Source organism: Hippopotamus amphibius, chromosome 15, assembly GCF_030028045.1.
Source record: "Hippopotamus amphibius kiboko isolate mHipAmp2 chromosome 15, mHipAmp2.hap2, whole genome shotgun sequence".
In the NCBI taxonomy this organism is placed as follows: domain Eukaryota; kingdom Metazoa; phylum Chordata; class Mammalia; order Artiodactyla; family Hippopotamidae; genus Hippopotamus; species Hippopotamus amphibius.
In genome coordinates this window covers 58,134,363-58,162,317 of record NC_080200.1, presented here as the reverse complement: position 1 = coordinate 58,162,317, position 27,955 = coordinate 58,134,363, and the positions used below count along the sequence as shown (strand labels likewise).

Below are 27,955 nucleotides of genomic sequence, written 5' to 3'. Positions count from 1 at the left end.
AGCGCCTCTTGCGCCCGCCGGGCCGCCGCGGAGAAGCGAGCCGGGGTGCCGGCCGGCAGTCGCCGCGTCTGTCGGAGCCACCGGTCGAGGCTCGGCGCCCGTCAGCAGCGCGCGGCCACCATGGCGACGCGGAGGAGCCCCCCGCAGGAGCGGGTGCGGGAACGACCTCGCGACCCCGCCACAGGTGGGCCCGGGGGGCGGGGCGGGGGCCGCGGGCGCCGCGGGCGCGTCCTCCCCCGCCGGCCGTCGGCGCGGCCCTGGGCGCGACGGTTCGCGGCCCGCAGTCCGAGGCGGGGCGGCGCCCCGGGAGCCGGCGGGGCGGAGGACGGGCCGCGGGCGGTGGGCGGCCGCCGGGGGCGGGGGTCGCCGGTCCGTGAGGAGCTGCGCCCTCGGGGGCTCGGAGGGGACGCCGTGGAGGCGGCGACGGAGCGGCCGAGGCGGAGCCGCAGGTTCCCGGAGCGAGAGGGCGGGCCCTGCGGGCGGGCGGGGGTGCGGCGGGGTGGGTGCCCACGCGGCGGCTGGCGTCGGGCCCCGGCGCCCCCGGCGGTGGTCGCAGGGAAGCTGACGGGTTTCGCGCTTTGCCGGCAGAGGATGTGGCTCACACCTTCGCGGCAGCCGAGACCCGACGAGCCACAGAGCCGGCTCCGGCTTCTGAAACAAAACCGTCACCGGGGACGGGAGCGGCAGCACAGCAGGGCGCAGGGCGCCGAGGGCGCCGCCCGCCACCTGTGTCGCGGCGCCTCCGCCCTCTGCAGGCGTCGCCGGGCGCTCAGCGGACGCGTGCAGGGTGTTTTCCTTCGCGCCCCAGGTCTGAGGGGGACGAGCGGCCCCTCAGCGCGGAGCACGTTGCCGCTTGCGTGTTTCCCTGGAGGCCACCCCGGGGGTGCGCGCCCCCCGGTGCCTGGGTAGCGCGCCCGCTCCAGGTGCTGCGGCGCCCCCGGGACCCTGCTGGGACCGCTTCCCGGTCCCGGTTCTTGGTCCCAGCAGGAGCTTTCGATTCACACAGCAAACTGCTGGTGTGGGGGGAAACGGCGCTGTTGTAGGAGTCAGGACGTGAGTTCTAGACATCATTCTGCCCAGGACGGTGGGCCTGGAAGCCAGTCATTATGGGCTTCTGGGTCCTGGTCTATCACATGAAGGCGTTGAGCTAGCTCGTCCTTAAAGCCCCTCCCAGTCTAGAAGTCTGTGATGGACGTACCTCCCACTCTCGGAAGTTTGGAGAATGAACTCATTTTTCAACCTTTCTGCACCTTGGGTTGTTGTAGAATTGGCCAAATATTTCCTGTGGGTGTATTCATCTGAACTTTTTATTATGTGATTTTCTTCCCTTCTCCCTGTGTTCTTTTGGCGGAGAGAGCAAAGTTGGAAGTGGAGGTAGGGGTACAGCTGGAAAAAGCTGGTTGGGGAGGCGGAAGGGTGTCTACTCTGGGCTTAAAGTAATTGCCAGGAATTTTCCCTTCCCATGCACCAGGTTCAAGGTGTGCCAGCTCTGTGAGCCCAGAGAGAATTCTTTCCTCAGCTCCAGCCTATGGGGACGGCAGTTGGTGTGGGCAGTGGAAGAATGTGATTCAAAGATCAGGTTATGGAAAACTTTTTTTCTCCAAAACATAACCTCCAGGGACTTGGGGGCATAGTTTCCCTTGTTTGCTGGTCTTGTTTGGGAAAAAAAAAAGTTTTAAAACCAGTTGCCAAAGCTCGAATGGAGGCAGGTGTTTTACCTACCCCTAAGACTTTTGGTAAGAGACCAAGATTCACTTTTGAGATAATAGCGAATGATAACAAGTAACATTTGACAATAAAAAAAAAAAACAGACAAAATAGGGATGGAAAGAGCTTTGTGGTAGCTATTTTTAGTGTTTCTTTTTAAGTATTTGGATATTGAGAATCATAAACTAAACACCTCTGCACACTATTACGGGAAAGACACTGTCATGAGCAGATTAGACCAGGAAGAGGCACCAAAGGTCACTTTGTGCAGCATTCTGAAGCCCAGAGAAGACAGGAGGAAGCGGGGGAGACCCGAATAAGCTCACCAGTCCCAGAGCTTCACCTCTGGCTGGCATTTGAGGAGGGGCTGTGCACCCCCTGTACTCCTCGTGGTTCCTCTGGCCACCCCACAGGGTCATTAACTTCCTATCCGTTCAGGCACTGCAGGGGTTCCTTACGTCTGTCAGTCGCCATTTGTTTAGTGGAAATGAGAGGGGATGAATGAGGCTCCGAGTTTTCAACCATGTACTCAGGAGCCTCATATCCTGTTTTATATGTTGTTCTGGGTAAGATTTTGTTTGGGGAAAAGAGTTCAATGCTAAACAAAAAGTTTAGAAATAGTGGTGATGGCCAATATTTTCAAGTGCTGCTCATGTCTTTATTTATCGCATGTAAAGGGCTTAGAACCATGCGTGGCCCGTAGTAAACCCTCAAAGGTTAGCTGTTATTCTTACGATTATCATTACCTTATACTAGAAGCTAGTTGTTATTTTTATCGCTGTTTAATGAAACTGCGTCACATACATACCTGTACAAGATCCCCCCACTTCCCACCTAGACTTTTCTGTTAATTAAAATGTGTTTTCCTCAATGTCACGGATCCCATTATTCCGGAGCCATTTAAGGGTGACTTACTTTATGTACGAAGCAGGTGTTTCTGACCCACCGTACGCAGCGTTTGGCCTGGCCCATGGGTCATCACAGGTACCACCCTGGGCAGGCAGGTGAGTTCACCTGGTGGGCACTTCTGTGTTTCATGGGAGAGTGGGCAAATAGGAACAGCTAGTGACCCGGCAGCAGGTGGAATGCTGAGAACGGTGACGACACAAACCCGCTCCTCCACACGGACTGCGGAGGGGACTGCGAACTGTCAGCTTATTCCAGACCCGGTGCCTTCAAGGCCTTTGCTCTCAGAGGCTGAACTACAAACAGCGGACACTGTCAGGACCATGTTGCCAAGGAGGAGAGGTGTGAGCGGCTTTGGTGCTTTGTGTGCTGGTTGTAACCTTAAAGAGAAACATCTTCCTTCCATAAAAAATAGTTTGAGGGCTTAGGAAAAAGAAAACAAACACTGCAGTTGAAAACACATGCCTGCAACAGAGTCCACAATGGGATGCTTAAAACCAAGTGGTCCATAGTTGATATATTTTGCCAGCCTCTTTGTCCTGCTTTTATACTTCTACTCTAACGTTTCTGTGAAATGCATTAAATACCAAATAAAATGTAGATTTTGGCCCCATGTGTTTTAGCTCAGTAGAAATTCTTGATTGGCACAATTACTGAATTTGAAAGTGACCTTTTACCTGGCTCCTGGGAGCGGCTGGGTGCTGTCCCCTGTCTGCAGCCACTATCGTTGTCCCTGCCACAGTCACAGTGGGTATTGGAGTTCTCTCCACGGTGCTGGACGCGGAGACACTGCCTGTAGATAGTCTTATGTAATCTTTACAACCACTACCCTGTGACACTAGAAATGGTCACAGGGTTTCCTCAGAGTTTCCGGCTAGTAAGTGGTAGCTGGGATTCAAACCCTGGCAGCGTGGCTTCTCCCACAGCAGAATAGTAACCCTCCTCCCGCTTCTGTCTCCTGAAACAGGCTTATACCTGAAGTGCTCTAGTTTCCAAGGTTACCTCATCACAATTAAGCTGCTCTAAAGTTAAGTTGGATCCTCATTTTCATACCATTGGTGTTCCTCAAGGGAACTCACAGGTCTGTGTACGGGAGGAGAGAGATGATGAGAAAGTCATCATTATTGAGCTAAAACTTCCTACACGTGTGTTTATATGCAGCTTTGAAGTCTCTATGTACCTTTTAAAGAAGTTAATGGACTAGTGTATTTGACCTTTCTCTCCTGTCCACTTGAATCCTCTGGTAAATGTTCAGTTACTTAGGACAACCTGTTCTCAAAACAAAGGTTGTATTCACATTTATTGATTTGTAATCAATTTAATGGAAGAACATTTAAATGTCACTTTACAGTGAGTCAACAGGGAGAAGTTTTTGTTTATGCCCTCATTTTTTCCAGTGATCTTTTGTGCTGGTCATACTCTAGTTTTCTACTTTTTCATTTAATTGAGCCAGAATAGACAGGTGCCGTCATGTTTAAAATAAGAGGATAATAAAATGTTTATGTTCATTTCCAGGAGACTAAGGACCGTTGTCTTCTGTTAGTTCTGTTGCTGAGATTCCCAGGTAATAAATAATAATCCGAGAAACTGTAGCACGTGAAATGCTATGCTCAATAAATCTCTGAATTAAGAATTTAAAAGTAAGTCTTTTTTGGTTGACTTAACCAGGTGACTCTGACTTTGAGTTTATGTGGACTTGTTGGATGATAGATACATTCTCTGCTTGCCCTGTTATTGATTTTTGTTGAATATTAGTTGGGGTTAGTCTTCCGGCACATGGAATAATAATGTAATGGGAAGTCAGTTTCTTAAGAGAATCTTCTCCCAATTCAAAGAGAAGTAGAATCCCAGCCCCCTTCCCTGAGCACCAGTAGCTGCCAAAACACCTGGGTTTGGTCTCTTGGGTGGGGTCTGAGTACCTATGGCCCCCAGGGCAGTAACATGCCTTCCCAGCCCGGGTGGGCACCGTGCCATGGTCCCCACCTCTAAGGTCAAGCTGGATGTCAGACATCAAAGCCCAGGCAGCTAGAAGGGACCCAGCAGACTGGGGGTCTCGGTCTTGGCCCATTAGATAGGCTCTCCTGGAGGCCCTGCCCAGACCTGGGGGACCAGGAGCCCAGGACCACCCCTCCCCCTTTTTGTAAATCTTGTTAACTGTAAATCAAATGCAGCTGTCTTTTTCACTGAGAAAAAAAAAAAAAAAAGCATCCTGCCTTCTTGTGTGCCCATCACAGTGGACCTGAGCTCCTGCTTCCCCCAGGCTTGGAGGGCCTCATGGGTACAGGCCAGTTTCCCAGTGGCTCCAGAGTGCAGGTAGGCAGGGGCACAGGCTTTGAACCACGCGTGTCTCTCCCCTAAGCCGGGGCAGAGAAGGTTCCCCAGAGCATTTTGTCTCGCAGGTTGAAGAAAAGTGGACTGAACTTCTTCCCGGTAAAGAGAGAACCTTTCCCTGGGTCTTAGAGTAACACCAGGCACATCCTGGGTATATTTGTTGACCTGTGACAAGAAGGTCTCAGCTTTGCTGTGAGATCTCTAAAGTGACAGGAAAACTGAGTGCTCTGTGTCTTCCAAATCGCCTGCCAGGACAGGTCAAAATGCAGTGGAGGAAGCAGGACCACGGATAGGACAAAGGAAGTGGAGGAGATGGCCAGCCAGGCTGGCGTGGCTGGGGACAGTCACTGTCCAGATGTGAAGGGCTGGGTGGCACTGAAGTCAGTGGACCTGATCAGCTCTGTGTCATTTTACTTGGTATTTAACAAACGGACTGGGAGTTCAGTTTGTAGCTAAGGATGACCTTGTAGTTGAAATGCAAATGTAGCCAATGGAATTATTAATATAAACGTTGGGTCCCTCAGTTTTGCACCTGAAGCAGTGCAAGAGTTGGGTGCATCAGTTCCTTTCTCTGAAATCTAAAGGAGAGAGAAAAATCGCTTGAACTGAGAGAGAGCTTATTAGATCAGTTTTTATCTGTGGTGTATCCCTCTCTTTTGTTTCTTAAACATTTGTTAAACTCAGTTTGGGGTACTCAGCTGACTGTCATGACAGAGAACTGGTACGGCCACTGCTTATAGCCCTACCTTGTACTGCCCTGTTCCTCATGCTTTGATATTCCAGCATCTTCTCCCACATATACCTCATTGATTCGTGCAAAGCCTGGAGCCTGTACCATGTGAAGGTACAATCCCCCTCCCCGCCCACCCCAGGCTCCTCAACCTTCCTTTTATTTCTTGCTGTCATTTAGAAACTAGTCACCTCCATGGAAGCCCTTGTGGAAAAGGCTCTTTATCAAAACTCTGCTTGCAGGTCAACAGGTGTAATAGACCTGCAGACCTAAGCTTGCACATCTCAGGGGTGGAGTGTTTGCTGGCCTTTGTCAAGATCTCATGTTTCTTTTGTACACGCGCAGGGCATCTTTCCTATGGTGCAAGTTTTGAGTAATGTTTCTAGTTTAATTTAACTTCAGTTGTTTCTAAACTATTTAAAATCCTGTGCTTTGTGCCGCAGTATGACTATCCCGCCAATGTAACTCTGAACATGTTAACATAAAGAGGCATTTGGAGGAAAATGGCGGTCAATGGCCTGACCTCCTTGTGTTTGTTTATAGGGGTGGAAGCTGAGGTCCAGGTTGCTCGGCTGGCTAGGACCAGACCCGGCGTTGAGTTCCTGACTCCCTGAGGCCAGCTCATTCCACCCTGAAGCCATCCCACTAGGTGACCGCTTCACAGCCTCACTTCCTGCTGTGTATTTACATGAGTGTAATTAAGGGAAGGGAAAACAGTGGTGGCTCACTGTCTTTTGTTGGTTTTTTCTTTTGCCACGCAACGAGGCTTGCAAGATCTTAGTTCCCCAACCAGGGATTGAACCTGCGCCCCCTGCAGTGGAAGCTTGGAGTCCTAACCACTGGACTGCCAGGGACATGCATGTTATGAGTCAGAAAGGACCAGCAAGTTAGAGGCTGTTAGGCAGGATTAGGTATGGTGGAATGACAGAGCAACCCCAAATAAGTGAATCATGTCTATTTCTTTTATGGCAGAGCTCAGAGGTGGCTCCCCGGGGCTGGAACAGGCTCCATAGTGTCAGAGGCCCAGGCTCCTTCCACTTTGTTTCCTCCCTGCATGGCTTTCATGCCCACAGCTACTTCCTGATCCAAGATGGCTGCTGAACATCAGTCATCACACCTGCATTCCAGCTAGAAGAGAGGAGGAAGGGCAAGGAGTACACACCCCTCTCAACAGAACCTTTTGAAAACTACACAGAACACTTCTTGGCCAGAATTCATCTCCATGGCTATACCCAGCACATAGGGAAGGTGGAATGTAGTCTTATTCTGCATAGCTACGTATCCAGCCAAAGTCAGGATTCTGTTTCTGTGGAAGAAGAGAGAACACATACTGGGGTTGGCTGGCATTCTCTGTTGTGGAGACATATGGACTGGATTCTGACTACATTGATTCATTTTATTTATTCAACAAATATTTATTAACTGTCTACATTTTTCTAGGGACCAAGAAAGCAGAGAGAAAACAGACGCAACCCCAGTCCTTAAGACATTTACCTACACAGGGAGACAGACACTCATCAAACACAAACACAGTTGTATAAACTGTGATGAGTGCTGTGAAGGAAAAGGATAGCATGTGCTGGGAGGCAGTGTAGCAGGGATTTGACTGAGCCTGGGGGTTGGGATTGAGTCAGAGAAGCTTGGCCCCAGGAAGTGACATTTGAGCTGAGAGCTGGAGAATGAGTGGAGTGAAGAGTATTCCAGACGATGGAAGAGCACGGTAAAGGCAGGCCGGGAGGCAGAGGGACTGAGGTGGCCAATCATCTTGGAGCAAGAGGAAGATGTGAGAGAATAGGGAAGAATCAGGGTCAGACCAGGCGGGGCCCTGGAGGCAGGGTGAGCACCTGTCCTGGTTTGCCTGGGACCAAGGATGTCCTCAGATGAGAAACTTTCAGCGCTAAAACTAGGAGAGTCCCAGGCAAGCCAGGAAGAGCTGGTCACCCTCCCTGGAGGTCACATGAATAATGTGAATAGAATTTCATAAAGTTCTTTTTAAGGTCAGTATAGCTCCCAACCTTGGAAAAACAGCAACTGACTAATAAAAGTAGCCCCTCACCTTGGCCAAAGGGAAGGAGGCACAAAACACAGGCAGCACTTACTTGTAGTTGGATTACATGACCAGCGAGACTTTTCTTCATCCAGCACAATTTCCTGTAAGGGTGGTTTTGGAAATTGATAGGCATGTGGTGATATATTTGAGCTAATAGAAGCCGCCAAGGATGGAGGAAGCCCTGACTCCAGAGCAGCGCTTCTCAGCACCGGTGATACACTGGAATCACCAGGGAATTAAAAAAGAGGCGGGCGCCAGGGTCCCAGCCCATGAACCAGATCCTCCACAGCTGGAGCCCGGGCAAGCATGATTCCCTGTCCGCGGCAGAGCCTCTGAGGCTTTGGTTAGGCGTGAGTCACCGGGGATCTTGTAGAGCATAGATTCTGCTTCCGTGTGGCTCAAGGATTGTCTTTCTAAGTGCCCTGGTGGCAGGGGTGTTGCTCTACAATGTTTGAGTACAGTGCTCTATAAAGTTTGACGAGTTTGTTTTGAAGCCTCTGGTTTCTTTTCAGCAGAGCAGATCTGAAGGACCACGTAAAGGTAGACGGGTCCGTGAGAGGAGAGAGGGGTAGAGGCTACAGGAGGAGGACAAGGAGGCCTCCACCGTGGGCTCCCATCAGTGGTGGGCCCAGCCCGACTTCTCAGTTCGTTCCGCTTATGGTTGGGATTTCGTGGTGAGGCCGGTTCCTGGTTGCGGGAGAACCAGCTCTCCAAGGCCTCTGGCTTGGATGGTGCAATAGGCAATGCCCCGTTACTCTCTTACTTGTTTAGAGGCCTTTCCAGCCGACTCCGCTCGCTGCCAGAATGTGGGTCTTTCCTACAAGTAAGAAAAGCCAGAAAGAGTTCTGATTAGGAGATGACACATCCATTGAATGTGAAAAAATAAAAACCAGACCAACACAAAGCACACACTGCTGGCTTCAGAGCAGAAACTGGCATTGAAGAAGGGAAGGCAATCACAAGGATGAGTAACTATTAGCAAGAGAGGCCAAATGATTCTGATTAATGGAAAAGTCACCATGGGGCGAAAGTGAGAGAGGCTTTTCTCAGAGTGTGCCTTGAGTTCTCTCTTGGTCACGTGTTCATAGATGACCTGTGTTGGGATGTGGGAGACAAGCTTAATCTTTAAAGCTCTAAGAGTTGAGAGAGGGACAGAGTGCCACGGAAGCCATGGCGAGTCGGAGCCGCGAGCCAAGTCCAGCAACATGGATTTAGCAGGAATGTGTGTCAGCCCCTGGGTCTAAAAAGCGCAGAGGTTGCACATGCGATCTGGACAACCCCCACTCCCCTTCCCAGGTTCTGCACTAACTAAAAGGTGGACACAGGAGGCAGGGATTTTTTAAATGTCGGCTTGATGATAAAATCCCTGTCTTAGTTGTGTGGCCAGATGAGCTTGCCTGCGGTGCCTGAGCTGTACTCTCCCCTCGAAGGTCAGGCCTCTCTCCCAGAGAGACAGCAGCCCCCAGGGCACCTCTCGGCAGGCAGGTGGATCCTAGTGGAGAGGAAGGGCTGAGCTGAGCAGAGCAGAGGGTCTTACACCTGCCATTAGATAAGTCTCCCTCACTCAGGAGAGGGAGAAGGGAGAGGGCTAGACTGGTACCAGATTTCCAGGAAAGTTCTTCCACCTGGAGGTTTGAGGACAGTGGGATGAAAGCACCTTTTCTCTCTCCCGCTTCAGCAGATGGGGAGACTCTCGTACTCCAGCAGCAGGTCTAGGGCTTTAGGTTGATGGCAGGTCTAAGAGCTTTAGGCTGATGGCAAGCTGAATACTAATACAATCGCAGGCTGCATTAATGTGAAGGTATCATCTAGACAGAGTCTGGCCAACCATGGCCCACGGGCCAGATCTGTCCCACTCAGTTTTTATATGGTCTGTGACATATGAATGGTTTTTACATTTTTTAACGGTTGGGGGAAAAGATCAAAAGAAGAATGCCATTTCCTGACATGTGAGACATATGAAATTCAGATTTCAGCATCCATGGAAATGTTTTCTTGGAACACTGCCCAGCTGAGTATTGTCTGTGGCTGCTTCCACTGTGTCGGGGCTGATCTGAGTGCGTGGGATGGAAACCAGATGGCTGGTTTTGCCTAAAATACTTACTCTCTGACCCTGTGCAGAAAACTTGCTGACTCCTGATGGAGAATGAAGTGGTCGTGTGGATGAGTTCTCTCCCACTTGGGTCCCTCTCAGGACAGTGTGTTCTGACCTGAGGTCTCAATTTAAGTGTGGGGTGGGTCCCGAGAAGAGTGACCGGGATGACCAAAGAGTGACCAAACCATGTCAAGTGAGGCCTGGTGGAGAGAACGGGGAGTGTCTGAGCTAGAAGAGACAAAGGCACAGTGGGAATGACAGCTGCCTTCGGAGATCGTGCTTTTTAATTGTTTTGAATTCTTGGAAGAGAATTACTCAGGAAAGGCAATTGTGTAGTTAATTGAAAGGGCACTGACCTTGAGTCAGAACATGTGGGGTCAAGTTCAGGCTTCTGCTTGCTTTCTCTGGGCTTCTGAGATGAAACGTGCATGTGGCAGCTCGTCAGGTGGCCAGGTCCACAGTGAATTGAGGTGCTTTCTGGCCAGTACGGGACACAGTCGTGAATCCACTGAACCGGAACCCACCTGTACTGTGGACAGCATGCAGGGCCGGGGGTGGTGGAGGTGGGATTCATCCTGCTTGAGGGGCTGGTGTGACTCAGGCCTTGGAGAACAAGTAGGATTCCAGCCCCTTCAGCCTCAAGCATCCTGTGTTTCTGTCAAAGATCTAAAAGGCTGTGGTGTGGAAGAAAAATCAGACAAATTCCTCATGATCCCGAGCAGTAATGACTCAAGTTGTGGTGACAGATCTGGTCACACCAGCCTCTTGCTTCAGACCTGGCAGGGGCTCTCCTTGTTCTTCAGTTGAAATTCAGCATCTCTAAGGGGGTCAGAAGGCCCCGCTAACCTGAGCCTTGCTGGCCTTCCCTCGCTTTCCCATCCATGCTCTGGGTCCCAGCCCTGCCTCACATCCTCGGGGAAGCCTCCCCCGCCTCGGGCCCAGGTCAGGTCCCCACATTACCCCTGTCCTCTGGAGCACTGCCTTGGTTGTGCTCCAGACACACGAGGACAGTCTGTCCGTGTGTGAATCAATGCAGGTGAGTCCAGTCTTTCGAGTTCACCATTGTAGCATTGCCTCTTGGCACAGTGTCCGGCCCGCAGGGGCAGCTTCACCTATAGTCACAGCATAGTGATAGATCTGACCGATAGACACCCCAGAAAAGGAAATGGACTCCCACCTGAGGTGGTGAGTGCCCACCCCAAGGGGTGTGGAAACACTGGTCACGACCACGAGGAGGGAGATGGTAGCCAGAGCTCAGCCGAGAGCTCACATGTGCAGAGTGCCTGTGTGCTGATGAGCAGGCGCGGGGCTTACTGTGTTTCATTTTGTTCCAACCCTCCGTCATCACTCTTGGTCTCCGCTGTTGGGGAGACTTTGGGGGATTGTTGAGACCAAGTGATTCGTCTGAGGTCCTGCAGCGCCAGCCCACTGTCTCCACTCAGCCAGGGACAGCGAGCCTGCCTGGGCTGGGTACAGTGACCTGGAGTTCTGGCATCCTGGAGCAGGAAGTACTGCTTGCTCTCTGACTGAAGCGTATCCCATCTGCTGCTTTTGTGTTTTTTGTAGTTGGATGGGTTTTAAACAAACCCCGCCACACGGTTAGAAAATTAAAGCGATGGGTTGCATTTAACACGCCTGACATGCCTCATACATGAAAATATTCTGAGCAATGATGTTATTAAAAACACGCGCACAAGCCTCTCAGTGTTTGGCAAGGAGCTGTTCCTGCTGCGTTTGCTGACTCTTGGTTGGCAGGAGCCTTGAGTGAAGCATGCCCAGTCCTGTGGGGCGTGGGACGGCCTGCAGAGCCGTGCTAAGTCGGTTGCATGACAGCTACCCTTGTGTGTCTCGCTGGTCATGACTTTCAAGATAAAAAGCTTTCACGTTGGTGGTTGTCTTCCTCAATGATACGGATCTTGTTGGTGTTGGTTATAGAACTCTACTAAGTGGGAGACCGTTGTTTCTTACTTGAAGAGGATTGATAACTGAAACACAAAAGTGTAGAAAGTCTTTTGACCTCACCATTTGGAAGATTTATTCAGAGGATGTTTATTCTGAATATTTCCCCCATAATTGATACAAAAACAACCAACTGACCTATGGTTTTGCATGAGCCAAGACCATTTAACCCAGTCCTTTTCTCTGCTGTGCTGACTTTTCTCTAGTAGTCTCCCAGTGCTCCAGATTACTCAGAAACCCCGATGACCCAGCAGGATTTGTTCTGTATGTTTATTGTTCTGGTTGCATATTGCTTCGTTCATTTGCTGGGACAAATGTACTGTATTTTGCTTTATTCTCAAGCCCCTGATTTTCTCAGAACTCACCTCTGAGAGAGGTGACACACACCTGGGTACTCAGCTCATAGGGCCTTGTGTTATTCTGTGTCCCGGCTGGACCCTGACACCAGGACGTGCTAACCTGTGGGCCTGCACAAGCCGACCAGTAGCCTTCCTGACAGGAGGGCATCATGCCACCAGACCATGAGCTCCCTGGGGCCACAGCGTGTGTCTTTTCAGTTCGCTGCCTGCCAGCCCGGCGCCCAGCCCAGGGCGGGACGGAGTAGTATAACCAGGGGTGAGGGGCAGCAGGGAGGGGGGCTTCCCGGGCCCCTCCCTGTCCACTGTAGCACATGGCCTCCCCTCTCCGCGGCACCCCCCATCCCTCCACCGCTCCTGCCGCAGAGAGGGGCGCCTTTCCCACCTCCCTCCCTGTTCGCTTCCTAACCCATCTGCCTCTCTTGGCCACTCTTCCTTACATCTCCTGCTGATTAAGCGGAATATGGCATTGAAGCCGATAGAAGTATCTGTTGTATTTATTATATCAAATTTAGTATGTTTCACCTTAAAGTTTTTAACAAGGTGATTTTACCGTGTGATATATCTCACCCGCTCTGCTGTCTCAGACGCGACGTTAAATTGCCTTCTCCATGTTTTAGCTCAGGCCTAGTTTCCGCCCTCCAGGGCCCGCGTGGTAGCCCTTGATCTGCCTCCTGAGCTTCAGGAGGACGGCAGGGGGCCAGACCCAGGGGAGGGGTGCTCCCTGTGCTGCTGCTGCCCACCCCGGGGTGGCCTGCGGGGAGGTGGACGGGGCAGGGGGCGGGCTCTGGCCCTGGGGCACCCCGGCCAGCCAGACCCTCAGGTCTCCCTGGGAGCGAGCCTGAGGCTGGGGGGGAAGTGCTGTCAGTGTCATCACTCGGTTTCCGGCTTCTCAGTGTCTTTTAAGTTTTGTTTTCAGGTTTGTTTTTTTCTTTTTGGTTTCCTGTTTGAATTATTTCAGTTTTGGTACATTTTAGAGAACGGAAAAAAAAAATTCTAAGTAGAGTTTTACCACAGAAAAACCATGGCTTTTTATTTTCTCAGTTCTAGTCAGTGGTCTCATCTGCCACGTTAGTGTGAGTAATCACAGATTTCAGTGTGAGATGGCCACTCTGCCGGCTTCGGGGGTTCAGGCATCATTACCCAAGGACATCAGAGCTTCCTGTGCTACCTCAGGTTGTGTGGGTCAGGGTCTCGGCAGGTTGTAAAGCTGATGACTGGGAGGATATGTGAGACCTAGTTCATCTGCTTCCCAGTGTGGTAGAAATGTATCACCTCATTTCAGCGACACCCAGGTGGTCTAGCTCAAACGTGTTAAAAAGAAATTTCATTTTTATCTCTTGACAAGCATTAAAGAAGAACAAATCTGTAATTCCTGGCTACACTTGTTTCCTGCAAAACCACCCCTCTCCCCCACTCCCCTTGTTTCTTGTCCTTGTTCTCTCTGTTTATTATGTTGAAAGACGGACTCCCTGGTGGTGGAACTTCTCTCCTTTCCTGTTACTCCAGGGGGCACCCCCCGAGGCCAGCTACCCGTCAGGCAGGGCGCCGGGCAGGGGAGGGGAAGTTGTGTGGTCGGGTGCTGACTTCTCCCTGGCCGGCTGGCCCCGGGGAGCCCCAGGAAGATTCTGACATGGAAGATCTTATCCCCTCTCAGCTGCTTTTGGGGAAATGAGATTTGACTCAGGAGATCATCGAAACTGTGATCATGATAGTATTTTGTTGGGCGCCTCATCTGTGGTGTTCTCCTCTGTCTGTCGTTTGGAGTTGTAATCCAGTTATTGACACATGCAGGAGAAATGCCTTTTCATTCTCTTTCTGAAGAGCCTGGATTCCACCTGCTGTAGCAGGGCTGATTTGGGATTCACTCAGCTCCATCATTCAGAGGCAGGGCGGGCGAGTGGGACGTCCGCATCACATGGCCCCGGGTTTGAGTTCTAGCTCTCCAGCGTATTTAATCTTTCTCACCCTTGCAGTTCCCTCAGGTGATAAAATAATAATGAACATGTGTTGGGTTCTTGTCACGAGCTCAGCACTTTCCCCAACATTTCCTTTAACCGTCCAGCAGTTCTGAGAGGCAGCTGGGCCTCCGTGTTACTAGGTTAATGCAGTGAGAGGAGCCCCTGAGCACTCCCTGCATCCCTGGTACTGGACTGTCCTGCTCCCCTCCTGCCCGGGGTTAAGGACCAGATGCTTGGAGGGGTGTGGAGTCACCTACCCTCTGTACTGCAGGACCGGGGCCTTCTTATGTCACAATGCCATTTGTAGGAGCAAATGAGACAATTTCTGTAAAACACTTGCCACGGTGCCTGGCACATAGCAAAAGCTCAAATTAAAGCTCTTCTGAATTGTTTTCTCTCCTTTGACTTCAGAGCCCCGCTCCTGATACTATTTTCATATGAAGTTCTGTGAACACCTCGGGGTTGTCTCTGAGCTGCAGCCCGCTCCCCTGTGACCTCCTGAGTCCCGCCTCCAGGCCGTTCCTGGTACCCACACCAGCCCCCTCCATACCTCAGGGCCCTGCTTGGCCTGAATTACTTGACCGACATCTGTGGGCACACTGGGTAGAGTAGATACAAGGAGTTGAGGCTCGTGTTCTTGGTTTGCGTGGGGAGGGGGTGTTGAGCCCTCACATGTTTTTTTCTGATAAGTTATCATATCGCCCTTTCCTGGGTTGGAGGTGGGGTTTAATTTCGAGGATTAGGGCAGTAGGATAGGGAAGTGTGTGTGTGTCTGTGTGTGTGTAGCTGTGAGGAGACCATAATCTGTGGTGGGTCCCCACGAAGGCCCCAGCAGCTGTCAAGAGGCCTCACATTCAGGAGAGGCCCCCATTTCAGGGGTCTCAAATCAAATGTCCCCAGGGGCCAGGCAGTATCTTTTAAGAATGCAGCAAGTTAGGGACTTCCCTGGTGGCGCAGTGGTTAAGAATCCGCCTACCAATTCAGGGGACACGGGTTCAACCCCTGGTCCAGGAAGATCCCACATGCTATGGAGCAACTAAGCCCGTGTGCCACAACTACTGAGCCTGTCTGTCTAGAGCCCGTGCTCTGCAACAAGAGAAGCCGCTACAATGAAAAGCCCGCGCACCACAACGAAGAGTAGCCCCCACTCTCCGCAGCTAGAGAAAGCCCGTGCACAGCAACGAACACCCAGCACAGCCAATAAATAAATACATACATTAAAGAAAAAAACAAAGAATGTGGCATGTTGGTTGGAGTCTGTGACAAATGAGAGCAGTGCCCCATGGAGTGGGCAGCAGTGAGGACCAGCCCAGTGACTGCAAGCCCTCCAGGTCCACACAAAAACCAGGACAACCCGGTGGAAAGTAGGCAGATGCTCTAAAAGGCTCTTCACAGAAGGAAAGCTGTGAATGTGTTACTGCAGTGAGAAATCATAACTGGTCCTGGGGTTTAGTGAAACGGAGGCTCCTACATGTGACAGGAGTGTTAACTGACCGTTTGTTTTGGGAGGCACTTTGGCAACATTGTCACCATCTGGAAATGTGCACACCCTTTGACCCAGAGTTTCCTCTTCTAGAAATTATCCTAAAAGATACCATGAGTCCACAAGGACTGTTGGAGGAGAATGTTTGTAAGAGTGAAGAACGGGGAAATAATCCAAATGCTTGTCAACAAGGCAAAGATTATGTACACACGATGGGGTCTCCCTCTGTACTGAGATAGTATACTTTCTTTTTTTTAACATAAATTTATTTATTTTTTTATTTATTTTTGGCTGTATTGGGTCTTTGTTGCTGTGCGCAGGCTTTCTCTAGTTGTGGTGAGCAGGGGTTGCTCTTTGTCGCAGTGCACAGGCTTCTCTTTGTGGTGGCTTCTCTTCTACAGCACGGGCTCTAGGAGCATGGGCTTCAGTAGTTGTGGCACGTGGGCTCAGTAGTTGTGGCTCACGGACTCTAGAGCACAGGCTCAGTAGTTGTGGCGCACAGGCTTAGTTACTCTGCAGCATGTGGAATCTTCCCGGACCAGGGCTCAAACTTGTGTCCCCTGCATTGGCAGGCAGATTCTTAACCACTGTGCCACCAGGGAAGCCCATGAGATAGTACACATTCTTTAAGGAGAATAATGTAGACTTTTTAATGAAAGTCTAAATTATAGATGCAAAGGCATTATAGCTTACATTTTTAAACAATTCATTAAAAATTTTTTACTAAATATCTAGGCAGGAGTAAATATATAATTAATAGCTAATCAATTGTTCTAAACAGGTAAGCACCTACTCTTGAAAATGTACTTTTCCATAGTTTTGTAAGATGTTAGCATTGGGGAAACATCTCAAAGGGTACATGATGTCTCTCTGTTATATTTCTTAGAGCCGCATATGAATGTACAGTGATCTAAAAATAGTTTAATTGAATAATAAAAAAGTACTTTTAAATAATTATAAACATGTATATTTTTATTTGCTGGTAACTTTATTGCTTGATTTGCTGGTAAATTCTTTCTTTATTGAGAATATATATCTATTTCTTTGTTGAGAATGTATATCAACTTTATTGAGATATGCATATCAAATATCCATAAGATCAAAAATGCTCAGATTGTAGATTCCAAATCCCAGGTGGCTTTTGCTACAGTTAATCATTGGAATTTTACGAAACCAATGTGCCAGGGAGGGAACTATTTCGCAGTGAACCCCAGGAGGTTTGGCCACTGTTCAGAAGTTCTCTTCCTCATTTGTACTTCAGCATTTTACATGTTCAAACATAATGTAATTAGGAATCTGCTGAACATAGTAAAATATTGCAAGTACACAGTTTGAGCTCTCCCGGCCTGTGAATTTCTCTCTTGTCACATCAGGAATCGTAGTATACCTTGTAAGCTGCACACCTAGCTCCATCCACAACTCTTCTAAGCAGCCCGCTTTCTGGAAACGATGCCTCTGTGCCTGCTGTCTGAGTCTCGTCCTGTGTGTTCGGGTGATGCCATGTGTTACGGCCCATAATGACCTACGAATGTCAGTGTGGGCAGAAGTGGGTGGTGGCGGCACGGCCAGAGGGCCACCTAACCCCCCCCCCGCCCCGTGTGATTGACTCCTGTGGGCTCGGTGCTGCGCAGACTCCCTTGATCATTCTTGGATTTAACAGATAATCTACACAGTGCGAGGTGCACTGTACTGGTTCTTAAATAACTTCCTTCCATCTTTCTCCAGCAAGGTCAGTATTTTTACTCCCCTTTTACAGTCTAGACAATTTAGGGTAAGAGAAATGAGGTGTCCCACAGTCAGGCAGCTGAATAAATAGGAGAAGTGGGTTTTAAATTCACGTCTGAGGGGTTCCGAAACCCACGCTCTGTATGTTCCCTATTCCTCTTGAGTTCTCTAGAACAAAGATATTCTTATGTATGACACTGATTACAGGAGAACTAGGTGTTTCTTTAATTTTTATATTGAATTTTCAAATGCTTTAAAACGTGTTTATATAAATCAATGATAGACGCTTTACAGGTACTTGATCCAGTATATCTTTTTTCCCCCTTAAACAAAGCGGGCTTGTGTAATTGTGATGTATACACTTTATTACTTTTTTTAATTGTAGTTGAGTTACAATGTTAATTTCTGCTGTACAGCAAAGTGACTCAGTTATACACATATATACATTCTTTTTTATATTCTCTTCCATTATGGTTTATCCCAGGATATTAAATATAGTTCCCTGTGCTATACAGTAGTATTAGTTCTATTATTATTATTATTAAATTTTTGTAGGAAATGACCAAGTTCACTCCTGGACACTAGTCACCAGCCAAGCCTTAGATACTGCGTGGCGAGTAGCAAAGGGGTCGGTGACGTTGGCAGTTGCATTTCTGGTAGCGACCCTCTGCTACTTCAGAAGACTACATTTATATTTAGGGCACCGGCTGAAAAGGTATGTGGCTATGTCATCTTTAAATTTCAAACATGCCCTTGCTGTTCAATATAGAATTTTGATATTATTGTTCCTTTCATCTTTTAGGCGGATTGGATATCTGCAGAGAAGATTCAAAAGTAAGTATTTTCATGCATATGTTTCCTTATTTTTAAGGTGCAGAGAGGGTTCAGGAAGCGACAGGAAAGGGAAAATTCACCACCTCGTATTTTTGATTTGGTTCAGGGAACCTCAGCGTGGAGGCGGAAGTTGATTTACTCAGTTATTGTGCAAGAGAATGGAAAGGAGAGACACCCCATGCCAAGCTGATGAGGAAGGTGTGTCTGTTTATACAGCTCGTGGTGGATGGAGAATTTGTGTGTAAAAATCAGGAAGCATGTGTTCCATTCTGCTTTACCAAACGTGGTGCCAGGAACAACTGTGGCTCTAATGCAGAAACAGACAGCTGCTAGACATCGCCTTCGGGCCTTTCCCCTAGAGCTGGTGCCTTTGAAGACTTGGGTAAACTAGGCCTGTAATTTCAGGACACCTGAGCGTTGTACCCTTTTCAGCTCTCTCCTGGCCAGGCCTGTTAACACATCTGCACATGCGGCGGAGACTTCTGTCCTTGAAGGGATCAAGCACCTTGACGTAAGATATTTTGAGGATTTTTAGAACTTTCCATCAGACCAATCTTGGTAAATCTTCACAGCAGTGCTGTCCAACCTTGTCACTAGCAAAAGCCAAAAAAAAAAAAAAAGAGAGAGAGAAAAGTATATTTACTCTTTAGCGTGGGCTTAAAAGTATATATAGTATTTTTCACTGTGGTCAGGTTGTAGCCATCATCTCCCCAGAATGACATTCCGTGACTCTGGGCTTCCAGGAAGTTATTGACTAAAATAGCACAACATGAACTCTTTACACACAAAAGTCACTTTACAATTACACATGGTCAATTGGGATTGCCATATATACATTACTAATAAGAAAAAAAATATCAAATTGTACGCTTTAAATATATGCAGTTTATTGTAAAAAAAAAGAATAAAATTACACATGGTCATTTCATAATTTATAATTGTTTCTGTTGTCCACTTTATTTGGGAGTAACTTGCTGAAGATGCAGTGAATTCGCTTTCTTTATTCTCTCATCCAATGGAATTAGACACCTTTTCTTCTTGTGCTCACAGGCTTATGAGGAGCTGTTTTGGAGGCGCCATATTAAATGTGTTCGACAAGTAAGGAGAGACAACTACGACGCACTCAGGTCGGTGCTGTTTCAGATTTTCAACCAGGGCCTCTCTTTTCCATCCTGGATGAAAGAAAAAGATATTGTGAAGGTACGTCCTCACACTGGAAACTCAGGAAAGGTCGTGCTGATGGAAACCGCGACCGATGCTCCGGGTCTTCTGTGGGTGGCTTTGTACACAGAGCGCCAGGAGGTTGGAGGCCCTTTAGCCAGTCCTCTGTCTCTCGTGTCAGTTTGCAAATAAATCATCTCAGAAAGATAGTCGCACTCAACTTTGTTTGTTTTTAATGCCCGCATCTTTTCTTGAGACGGACATCTGTCCTTCATAAGTAAGGTGGTCTGCAAAATTCACTTTTCTACTCTATGGTTATTTGAACGTTGACAAGCACAATGTGTAATGTCCACTCCAAAGATTCTTTCGTATTCCTTTTTGTCAGTCCTTCTCTCACCCCCAGCCCCAGGCAAACACTGATATGTCTTCTGTCCCTTTAGTTTTCCGGAATGTCACAGAAATGGAATTATCCAGCATGCAGCCTTTTAAATCTGCCTCTTTCACTTAGCGTAATGCGTTTGCAGTGCATGGTGGTGTTCCGCAGATTTGTAGTTCACTCCGTTTATTGTTGAGTGGTGTTCCCTGATAGGAATAGAACACATTTTGCTTATGCACTCATGAGGTGAAGGACACCTGGATGGCTTCCAATGTTTGACAATTATGAATAAGGCTGTTATAAATATTCCCGTACAGGATTTTGTATGAACATAACTTTTCATTCCTTTTGGGTAAATACCTAGGAGTCAGATTGCTGGGTCATACGATAGGTTTATGTTGAGCTTCATGAGAACCTACCAGCTCTTTTCCACCGGTGGGTTGCCTTCCCACCAGTGACATGTGAGTCCCAGTTGCTCCACAGTCTCAGGGTTTTTGTTTTTTAGCCGTTCTAATGGGGGTTAAATCACTGCTTTTAGTTTGCATCCCCCTAACGGGAAATGATATTACGCATCTTTGCATGTGCCTGTTTGCCATCCACATTACCTCCTTGGAGAAGTCTCTGTTCACATCTTTTGCTCATTTTTTATTGGGTTGTTTGCTTTATCTTTTTTTTAAGAACTTTTATTGAGATACAGTTAACAGACAATAAACAGCATACATTTAGAGTGTACAATTTGGTATCCCAATCTCCCAATTCATCCCCCCCCCCAACCCTCCCCGCTTTCCCCACTTGGTGTCCATGTGTTTGTTCTCTACATCTGTGTCTCTATTTCTGCCGTGCATTTCCTCTTTCATAGTTGTTAGCATTTGCCTTGTGTATTGAGGTGCTCCTATATTGGGTGCATATATATTTATAATTGTTATCTCCTCTTCTTGGATGAATCCCTTGATCTTTATGTAGTGTCCTTTCTTGTCTCTTGTAGCATTTTTTATTTTAAAGTCTGTTTTATCTGATGTGACTATTGCTACTCCAGCTTTCTTTTGATTTTCATTTGCATGGAATATCTTTTTCCATCCCCTCACTTTCCGTCTGTATGTGTCCCTAGGTCTGAAGTGGGTCTCTTGTAGACAGCATATATATGGGTCTTGTTTTTGTATCCATTCAGCCAGCCTGTGTCTTCTGGTTGGTGCATTTAGTCCATTTACATTCAAGGTAATTATTGATATGTATGTTCCTAGTACCATGTTCTTAATTGTTTTGTTTTTGTTTTTTGTAGGTCCTTTTCTTCTCTTATGTTTCCCGCTTAGAGAAGTTCCTTTAGCATCTGTTTAGGACTAGTTTGGTGGTGCTGAATTCTCTTAGCTTTTGATTTCTCCCTTGAATCTGAATGAGATCCTTGCTGGGTAGAGTATTCTTGGTTGTAGGTTCTTCCCTTTCATCACTTTAAATATATCGTGCCACTCCCTTCTGGCTTGCAGAGTTTCTGCTGAGAAATCAGCTGTTACCCTTATGGGAGTTCCCTTGTATGTTATTTGTCGTTTTTCCTTTGTTGCTTTTAATAACATTTCTCTGTCTTTAATTTTTGTCAGTTTGACTGCTATATGTCTTGACATGTTTCTCCTTGGATTTATCCTGTCTGGGCCTCTCTGTGCTTCCTGGACTTGGGTAGCTATTTCCCCTCCCATGTTAGGTAAATTTTCAACTATAATCTCTTCCAATATTTTCTCGGGTCCTTTCTTTCTTTCTTTCTTTCTTCTCCTTCTGGGACCCCTATAATGCGAATGTTGGTGCATTTAACGTTGTCCCAGAGGTCTCTTAGGCTGTCTTCAGTTCTTTTCATTCTTTTTTCCTTATTCTTTTCCACATCAGTGATGATCACCATTCTGTCTTCCAGCTCGCTTATTCGCCCTTCTGCCTCAGTGAATCTGCTATTGGTTCCTTCTAGTGTATTGTTCATTTCAGTTATTGTGTTGCATATCTCTTTTTGCTCTTTAATTATTCTAGGTCTTTGGTAAACTTTTTGATCTTTGTATCCAGACTTTTTTCAAAGTCCTGGATCATCTTCACCATCATTATTCTGAATTCTTTTTCTGGAAGGGTGCCTATCTCCTCTTCATTTAGTTGTTTTTCTGAGGCTTTATCCTGTCCCTTCATCTGGTACAAAGTCCTCTGCTTTTTCATTTTCTCTATCTTTCTGTGGCTGTGGTTTTCAGTTCCACAAGATGAAATACTGCTGATACTGCTTGATACTGCTGTCTGCCTTCTTGTGGAGGAAGCTATCTAGGAGGCTCGTGGGTGCTTCCTGATGGGAGGGACTGATGGTGGGTAGAGCTGGGTGGGCAGAGCTCAGTATGACTTTAATCCAATTTAGTGGGCAGAGCTCAGTAAAACTTTAATCTGCTTGTCTGCTAATGGGTGGGGCTGTGTTTATACCTTGTTGGTTGTTTGGCCTGAGGCTACTTAGCACTGGGGCTTACAGGCTTTTTGGTGGGGCTAATGGTGGACTCTGGGAGGGCTCACGCCAATGAGCACTTCCCAGAACCCCTGCTACCAGTGCCCCTGTCCCCTCAGTGAGCCACAGCTGCCCCCCACCTCTGCCAGCAACCCTCCAACAACAGCAGGTAGGTCTGATTCAGTCTCCTATGGGGTCACTGTTCTTTCCCCCTGGGTCCTGGTGAGCACACTGTTTTGTGTGCCCTCCAAGAGTCTCTGTTTCCCTCAGTCCTGTGGAAGTCCTGCAGTCAAATCCCACTGGCTTTCAAAGTCTGATTCTCTGGGGATTCCTCCTCCCGTTGCTGGACTCCCAGGTTGGGAAGCCTGACGTGGGGCTCAGAACCCTCCCTTTAGTGGGTGGACTTCTGCAGTATAACTGTTCTCCAGTCTGTGAGTCACCCACCCAGCATTTATGGGATTTGATTTTAATGTGATTGTGCCCCTCCTACCATCTCATTGCGGCTTCTCCTTTGTCTCTGGATGTGGGGTGTCTTCTTTGGTGAGTTCCAGTGTCTTTCTGTCGATGATTGTTCAGCATTTAGTTGTAATTCCAGTGCTCTTGTGAGAGGGAGTCGAGTTGTTTGTTTTTTAATTATTGAGTTTTGAGAGTACTTTGAGAGTACTTCTGAATACAAGTGCTTCATCAGCTATGTCATTTGCAAATATTTTCTCCCAGTCAGTGCCTTGTTTTTTTCATTTTCTTAACAGTGTAAGGCAGTACAGTCTAATGACTAACCTTAATTTTATTTGAATGTAGTATGCCTACCCACAGATGTACATTTAAGGATGGAGGAGCAAAGAAATATAAAGTATATGCATATATATAACTACACGTGGTCTATTTCTTTAACATCTTTTATTTAGAGTTATTTTTATTGGTAGTTTAATTTCATCCAGCAGTTGTCAAATGTCTGCTGTGTGCCAGCCCTGCTGCTGGTTGCTGAGGAGAGAGAACACAGCCAGGACCGTGTGGTCTGCAAGCTCAGCCGGGTAGGAAAATGTACCAGATGCCCACAGTAGATCAGATTCTTATGGATTCCATGACCTTATTTAGTCCCAACAAGTCCTGAAAAATGGATAGTATTGTCATTGATCTGCAGTGGACGATAAGGCTAAGAGGCTGCATAACCAATGCTGGTTGATAATCTCTCAGCAGGCGAGTGACAGAGCTAGGTTTGAACCCCCAAGTGCATCCTTCTACATTCCACGTGTTCCCTGCTGTACTATGTCACACTCACATTGTTTGGTTAAAAATAATTTCTAAAGGGATATACCTAGGAAGTCTGGGAAGTGTTTTATCCAAAAACATTGTTGCTGTAGACATAATTTCCATTTAGGTTTTCACAGTTGTGAAACTGTGAATTAAGAAGATGATCCAAATCACTTAATCCGCAAATCTAGAACAAGATTGTTTTTACTTCACTGTTGTTGGAGTCTTTTAAAATGCAGATTTCTGAATGAGATGAGTTTATCTGCTGTGACATATTCCAGATTGTGTCCGACATGTTGAGATACTGATCACTGTTGGCATCTACTTCCTTTTCAAGCTTCCTGAAAAACTGCTCTTTTCACAAGGTTGTAATTGGATCCAGCAATACAGTTTTGGTCCTGAGAAGTACACAGGTTCAAATGTGTTTGGAAAATTACGTAAATGTGTGGAATTATTGAAAACACAGGTGAGTCTTCAGGGGGAAAAGACTAGGAATGAGAGCGTGCATCCCACACGCAGCCCCTTGTCTCTCCTGTCAGGCATGTCACTTTGTGTCCCCTAAGTAGGAAGTGCAGGCAGAAATACTCTTCTAGTAACTGACCATTTCCCTTCCTGCTCTTCTTTCTCCTTCCAAGTAATGAACGAGAGCAGTGATGTTCTACGTGATGATTAGGCCTGTTATGGGCTCAGGGTGCTTTTATGGGCTGGCCAGGAAACCTTAACAATCACGGACCTTTGTTTCCCCAGAAGAATGTGGGGCAAGGTCCAGAAAAGGCACTGGGAAATGCCCTTCTGAAGTGTGCCTATTAGTAACCTGGGGACAGCACAGATGTTATAATTTGACTAAGAGTTTTTCCTGCTCTTAATAGATACAGATTTTAGGTTGTTGAAATGAATCCTCCTTGGGAAATACTATTTTTGTGCCATGTTTTCTGATCTGTAAAACTAAAATATGAATAGTCTCAACCCTATACAGTTATTGTGAGGATTTAACGAGCAAATAACGTAGGTTGCTTTATACTCCACCCTGGCACACAGGGAGTGGTAAAGAATACTGATTAGTACTGTTTGTCACCGGAATATCCTTTGTGCAACCCAACACCCTTAGGAAAGGCAGCTTTAGGAAACTGACTTGTTTAGGATTTTACCTAGTAGGTGGTGCTTTTTTGAAAAACTATTCAGTAGTTTAAATGAAATATTTTGTTATTATAAAAGTAATACTTGGGGTTAAAAAAATCAGTGTCAAAAGATGTAAAATGAAAAGTTAAATTTCCACTCCCCTCTGTTAATCTCTGGTTTGTTTTATAAGTACTTTGAAAATTATACAATGGTGTATGTATTCACTTGCCCCTTCTACGTTTCACTTTACACCTGTGTTTTTAGTGGACTGAATTTAGTGGAATTAAAGATTATCACAAGAGAGGGAGTATGTGCAACATCCTTTTTTCTGATGCTCTCCTGGAACATAAACTTTACGAAGCTCTGAAGTTCATCATGCTCTATGAAGTCACCGAGGTTTATGAACAAATGAAGACCAAAAAGGTCGTCCCCAGTCTTTTTCGGCTCCTATTTACTCGAGAAAGCTCTTCCGATCCTTTGAGCTTCATGATGAATCACCTGAATGCTATAGGCGACACGTGCGGACTAGAGCAGGTAAACAGGCAGAAGAATCGCGTGTGTTTGATGAAGGACGGTGTTGGCAACACTTGAGCACGTAGGTGTTTGTCGTTCACTCTCAGCCGTGATAAAGCCAGCTGCAAAGGTCTGGCGGGTAGGTATTATTGCCCTCAAATGAGGACAAGAAGAGTGATAAGCCTTCCTGGCCTGTGCTGGCTGCTGTGCTCTGCAGCCCTGTGGCCGGCGAGCAGCTGTGCTGGGAGCCTTTCCGACCTTCACGCTGCCTCTCGGGGTAACAGGTTCTCCCACAACAGAAGTTACCCAGGAGGAAGTCCAGCTGCAAAATGGTAACGTTTGGGAAAGCATTTGGTTACTTACTGCAGATAAATAGAAGTTACTGAAATTTTAAAAGTCCAGACAATGCTTTTATATCCCCATAGAAAAGGGGTTTTGCTTTGCTTTGCTTTCCTAGGAAGTGCTCAAAATTATCTGACATTTTAATAAAAATTGATTTAAAACAATAAAAAAAAGGCAGTTGGAAAACAGTATAACTCATTGTAAGCATTCCTTTATTAGTTTTTTTCCCAAACAGCTTTCCCTGTGATTTCTCCATGATAGTCCTTCAGAGACAAGCTTGTCTTCTCTGCTTGTCCCCTGCCTTCCACGTAGAGGACGTTCGTTCCCAACTCTGGCCCATTCCCTGATTCATGGGTGGGTCTGTCATCACGTACATTATCTCATGAGCTGCAGAAGACTCCCCCTCCGCTGGTGGGAGGCAGGAATTTGGAAATGTGTATTTGTGACCTCTCTTTCATCTCTTCCCCAGATTGATATGTTTATACTTGGATACTCCCTGGAAGTAAAGATAAAAGTGTTCAGACTGTTCAAGTTTAACTCCAGAGACTTTGAAGTCTGTTACCCAGAGGAGTCGCTCAGGGAGTGGCCAGAGATTGCCCTGCTGACTGAGAATGACCGCCACTACCACATTCCTGTCTTTTAAGTCTGGCAGGACAGCGGGCATCAGCCCTCGCCAGTGACAGTGGTCACGCTCGCAAGTAATGTTTCTAGAAAACCAAAGCTAGTATTGCTGCCATTGAAGGAATCGGACCTTCCTCTCCAGGAGTCCAGGTACACTGGACGGAGACCCCACAGCGCCTTCGCTTTCTTTTCGGTGATTTCCTCCAGGGCAGCTGCGTTGATGTATTTTTGGGTTGGTGGTTTGACCTTGTTTGTAAAGGCTGTGGTCATTTCACACACAACAGAGCACAAGGACATTTAGTTTGGACAAGGACAGCAATAGGAAAAAAGCAAGAAGTAAACAAGTAGGGGAAAGGGACTAAAGGGAAGGAATTTCTTTGTCTGTAACCTTTATGGTCTTCATTATGAATCTTGTCTTTGATTTTGGATCTTCATAAACATGGCCTTCTTTTGTAAGCATTATCTTCCCAGGAATCTCTATGGTATATTGATTTTTCAGAACCATTTGATCAACTTTAAAATTGTGTGTGTGTGTGTATTTACACTCACACACACATACACATGTATAGTTTTATATATACACATCTAAACACATACATACACATAGCCACTACTTTGTAATGTCGTACAATTTGTTTTTTATATCTTTACTTTTTTGTTTTTACCCTTGCACCTGGCCAGTTTAATATGTTTTATATAGATCAAAAAGATAAATTCTGTAGATTAAGGCAACTGAATGACAATTATTGAACTGTCACAAAAATATTAAAATGGTGTATTTATTGGGTGTTTACATGTGTATTTAACGTGTGTAGGTAGTCATTCCCTGTCCCCTCCCCCCACGAAATGTCTGCATCCTGATCCCCAGAACCTGTGAACATGTTGGGTTAAACGGCAAAAGCGAATACAGTTGCAGGTGGAATTAAGGTACTAATTCACTGACCTTGACATAGGGAGAGTAGTCTGGGTTCTCCAGGTGGGCCCAGCATAATCACAGGCGTCCTTAAAGTGGAAGAGGGACTTGGGAGAGTGTCAGAGGGAAATGTGAGGTACGGAAGGACAGAGACAGGTGGAACGTTGCTGGTGTTGGGTACTTACAGCAGATACAGGAAGGAGCCATGGCCAAAGAGTGTAGGCGGCCTCCGGAAGCTAGAGAAGGCGAGGGAAGTCACCCCTAGAGCCTCCAGAGAGGAACGCGGCCCTGCCGACGCTTTGATTTTGGCCCAGTGGAACCTGTGTCAGACCTCTAACCTGTGGACCTGTAAGATAATAAATACGTGGTTTAAGTCTAAGTTTGTAGTAATGAGTTACAGCCATAGTAGACAACTAATATACTCAGACTAACTTTTTGGTCATCTTTGTTTTGGAAACACTTTTCCAGTTTATTTTGGTAATCTTTATTTTGGAGGTACTTTGCCAGTCTGTTTTCAATTTCAACAAATATTGAACACAAAATAACTTTTTAAATCTTGGCTAATGGTATGCTACTTCAAAGTTACAAATCCCTTCTAAGAATGTCTTACTGAACGTGTTTGGCGCTAATGTTTTCTCACATTTCTGTGTTTTTACTGTAAATAAAAAAGTGGTATGTTAAGTACTGTGGTGTATGCACATAGCATTCTTCTGTAACGGGGACAGGCCCCTGTGTATACTACATAAGACGGTGCTGAGCCGGCTCTCATTTTGTTCTCTGAGGGACGAGTTGGGGAGTAAAGAGCTCCGACCCAGGGGCTGTGCGTTACCTTCAGAGCCACACGAAGCAGGAATTCTCACTTGATCGCTACAGCCCTTTCCTGCTTGGAGGCATCGATGGTTTCCATAACCCCTGTCATTTTTTTGTTTGTTTTTTGGATCTTTATTGGAGTATAATAGCTTTACACTGTTGTGCCAGTTTCTGCTGTACACCAAAGTGAATCAGCTGTATGTATACATATATCCCCACATCCCCTCCCTCTTGAGCCTCCCTCCCACCCTCCCTAT

General features: G+C 47.0%; 1 protein-coding gene and 1 long non-coding RNA gene across 3 annotated transcripts in view; one reads left to right on the top strand and one right to left on the bottom strand.

The window, feature by feature from the left end:
• Window positions 1–27,096, top strand: OTULINL (OTU deubiquitinase with linear linkage specificity like). The gene is made up of 8 exons (XM_057708253.1): window positions 1–184; window positions 17,859–18,018; window positions 18,106–18,137; window positions 18,244–18,335; window positions 19,188–19,337; window positions 23,718–23,846; window positions 24,764–25,033; window positions 25,824–27,096. Exons 1-8 carry the CDS (start codon window positions 121–123, stop codon window positions 25,995–25,997), a joined length of 1,071 nt encoding a protein of 356 aa, XP_057564236.1. The 5' UTR covers window positions 1–120; the 3' UTR covers window positions 25,998–27,096.
• Window positions 18,012–27,955, bottom strand: part of LOC130836177 (uncharacterized) — a 53,532-nt gene continuing 43,588 nt past the window's right edge. Inside the window, exons 7-8 of one of the 2 annotated variants that reach the window (XR_009049140.1) lie at window positions 27,074–27,234; window positions 18,012–18,730 (exon numbers count right to left, since the gene is read on the bottom strand). This is a non-coding gene — a long non-coding RNA (uncharacterized LOC130836177). Of the gene's footprint in view, window positions 18,731–27,073; window positions 27,235–27,955 lie in introns of those variants that run through there. The other variant, XR_009049141.1, reaches the window with a different exon arrangement.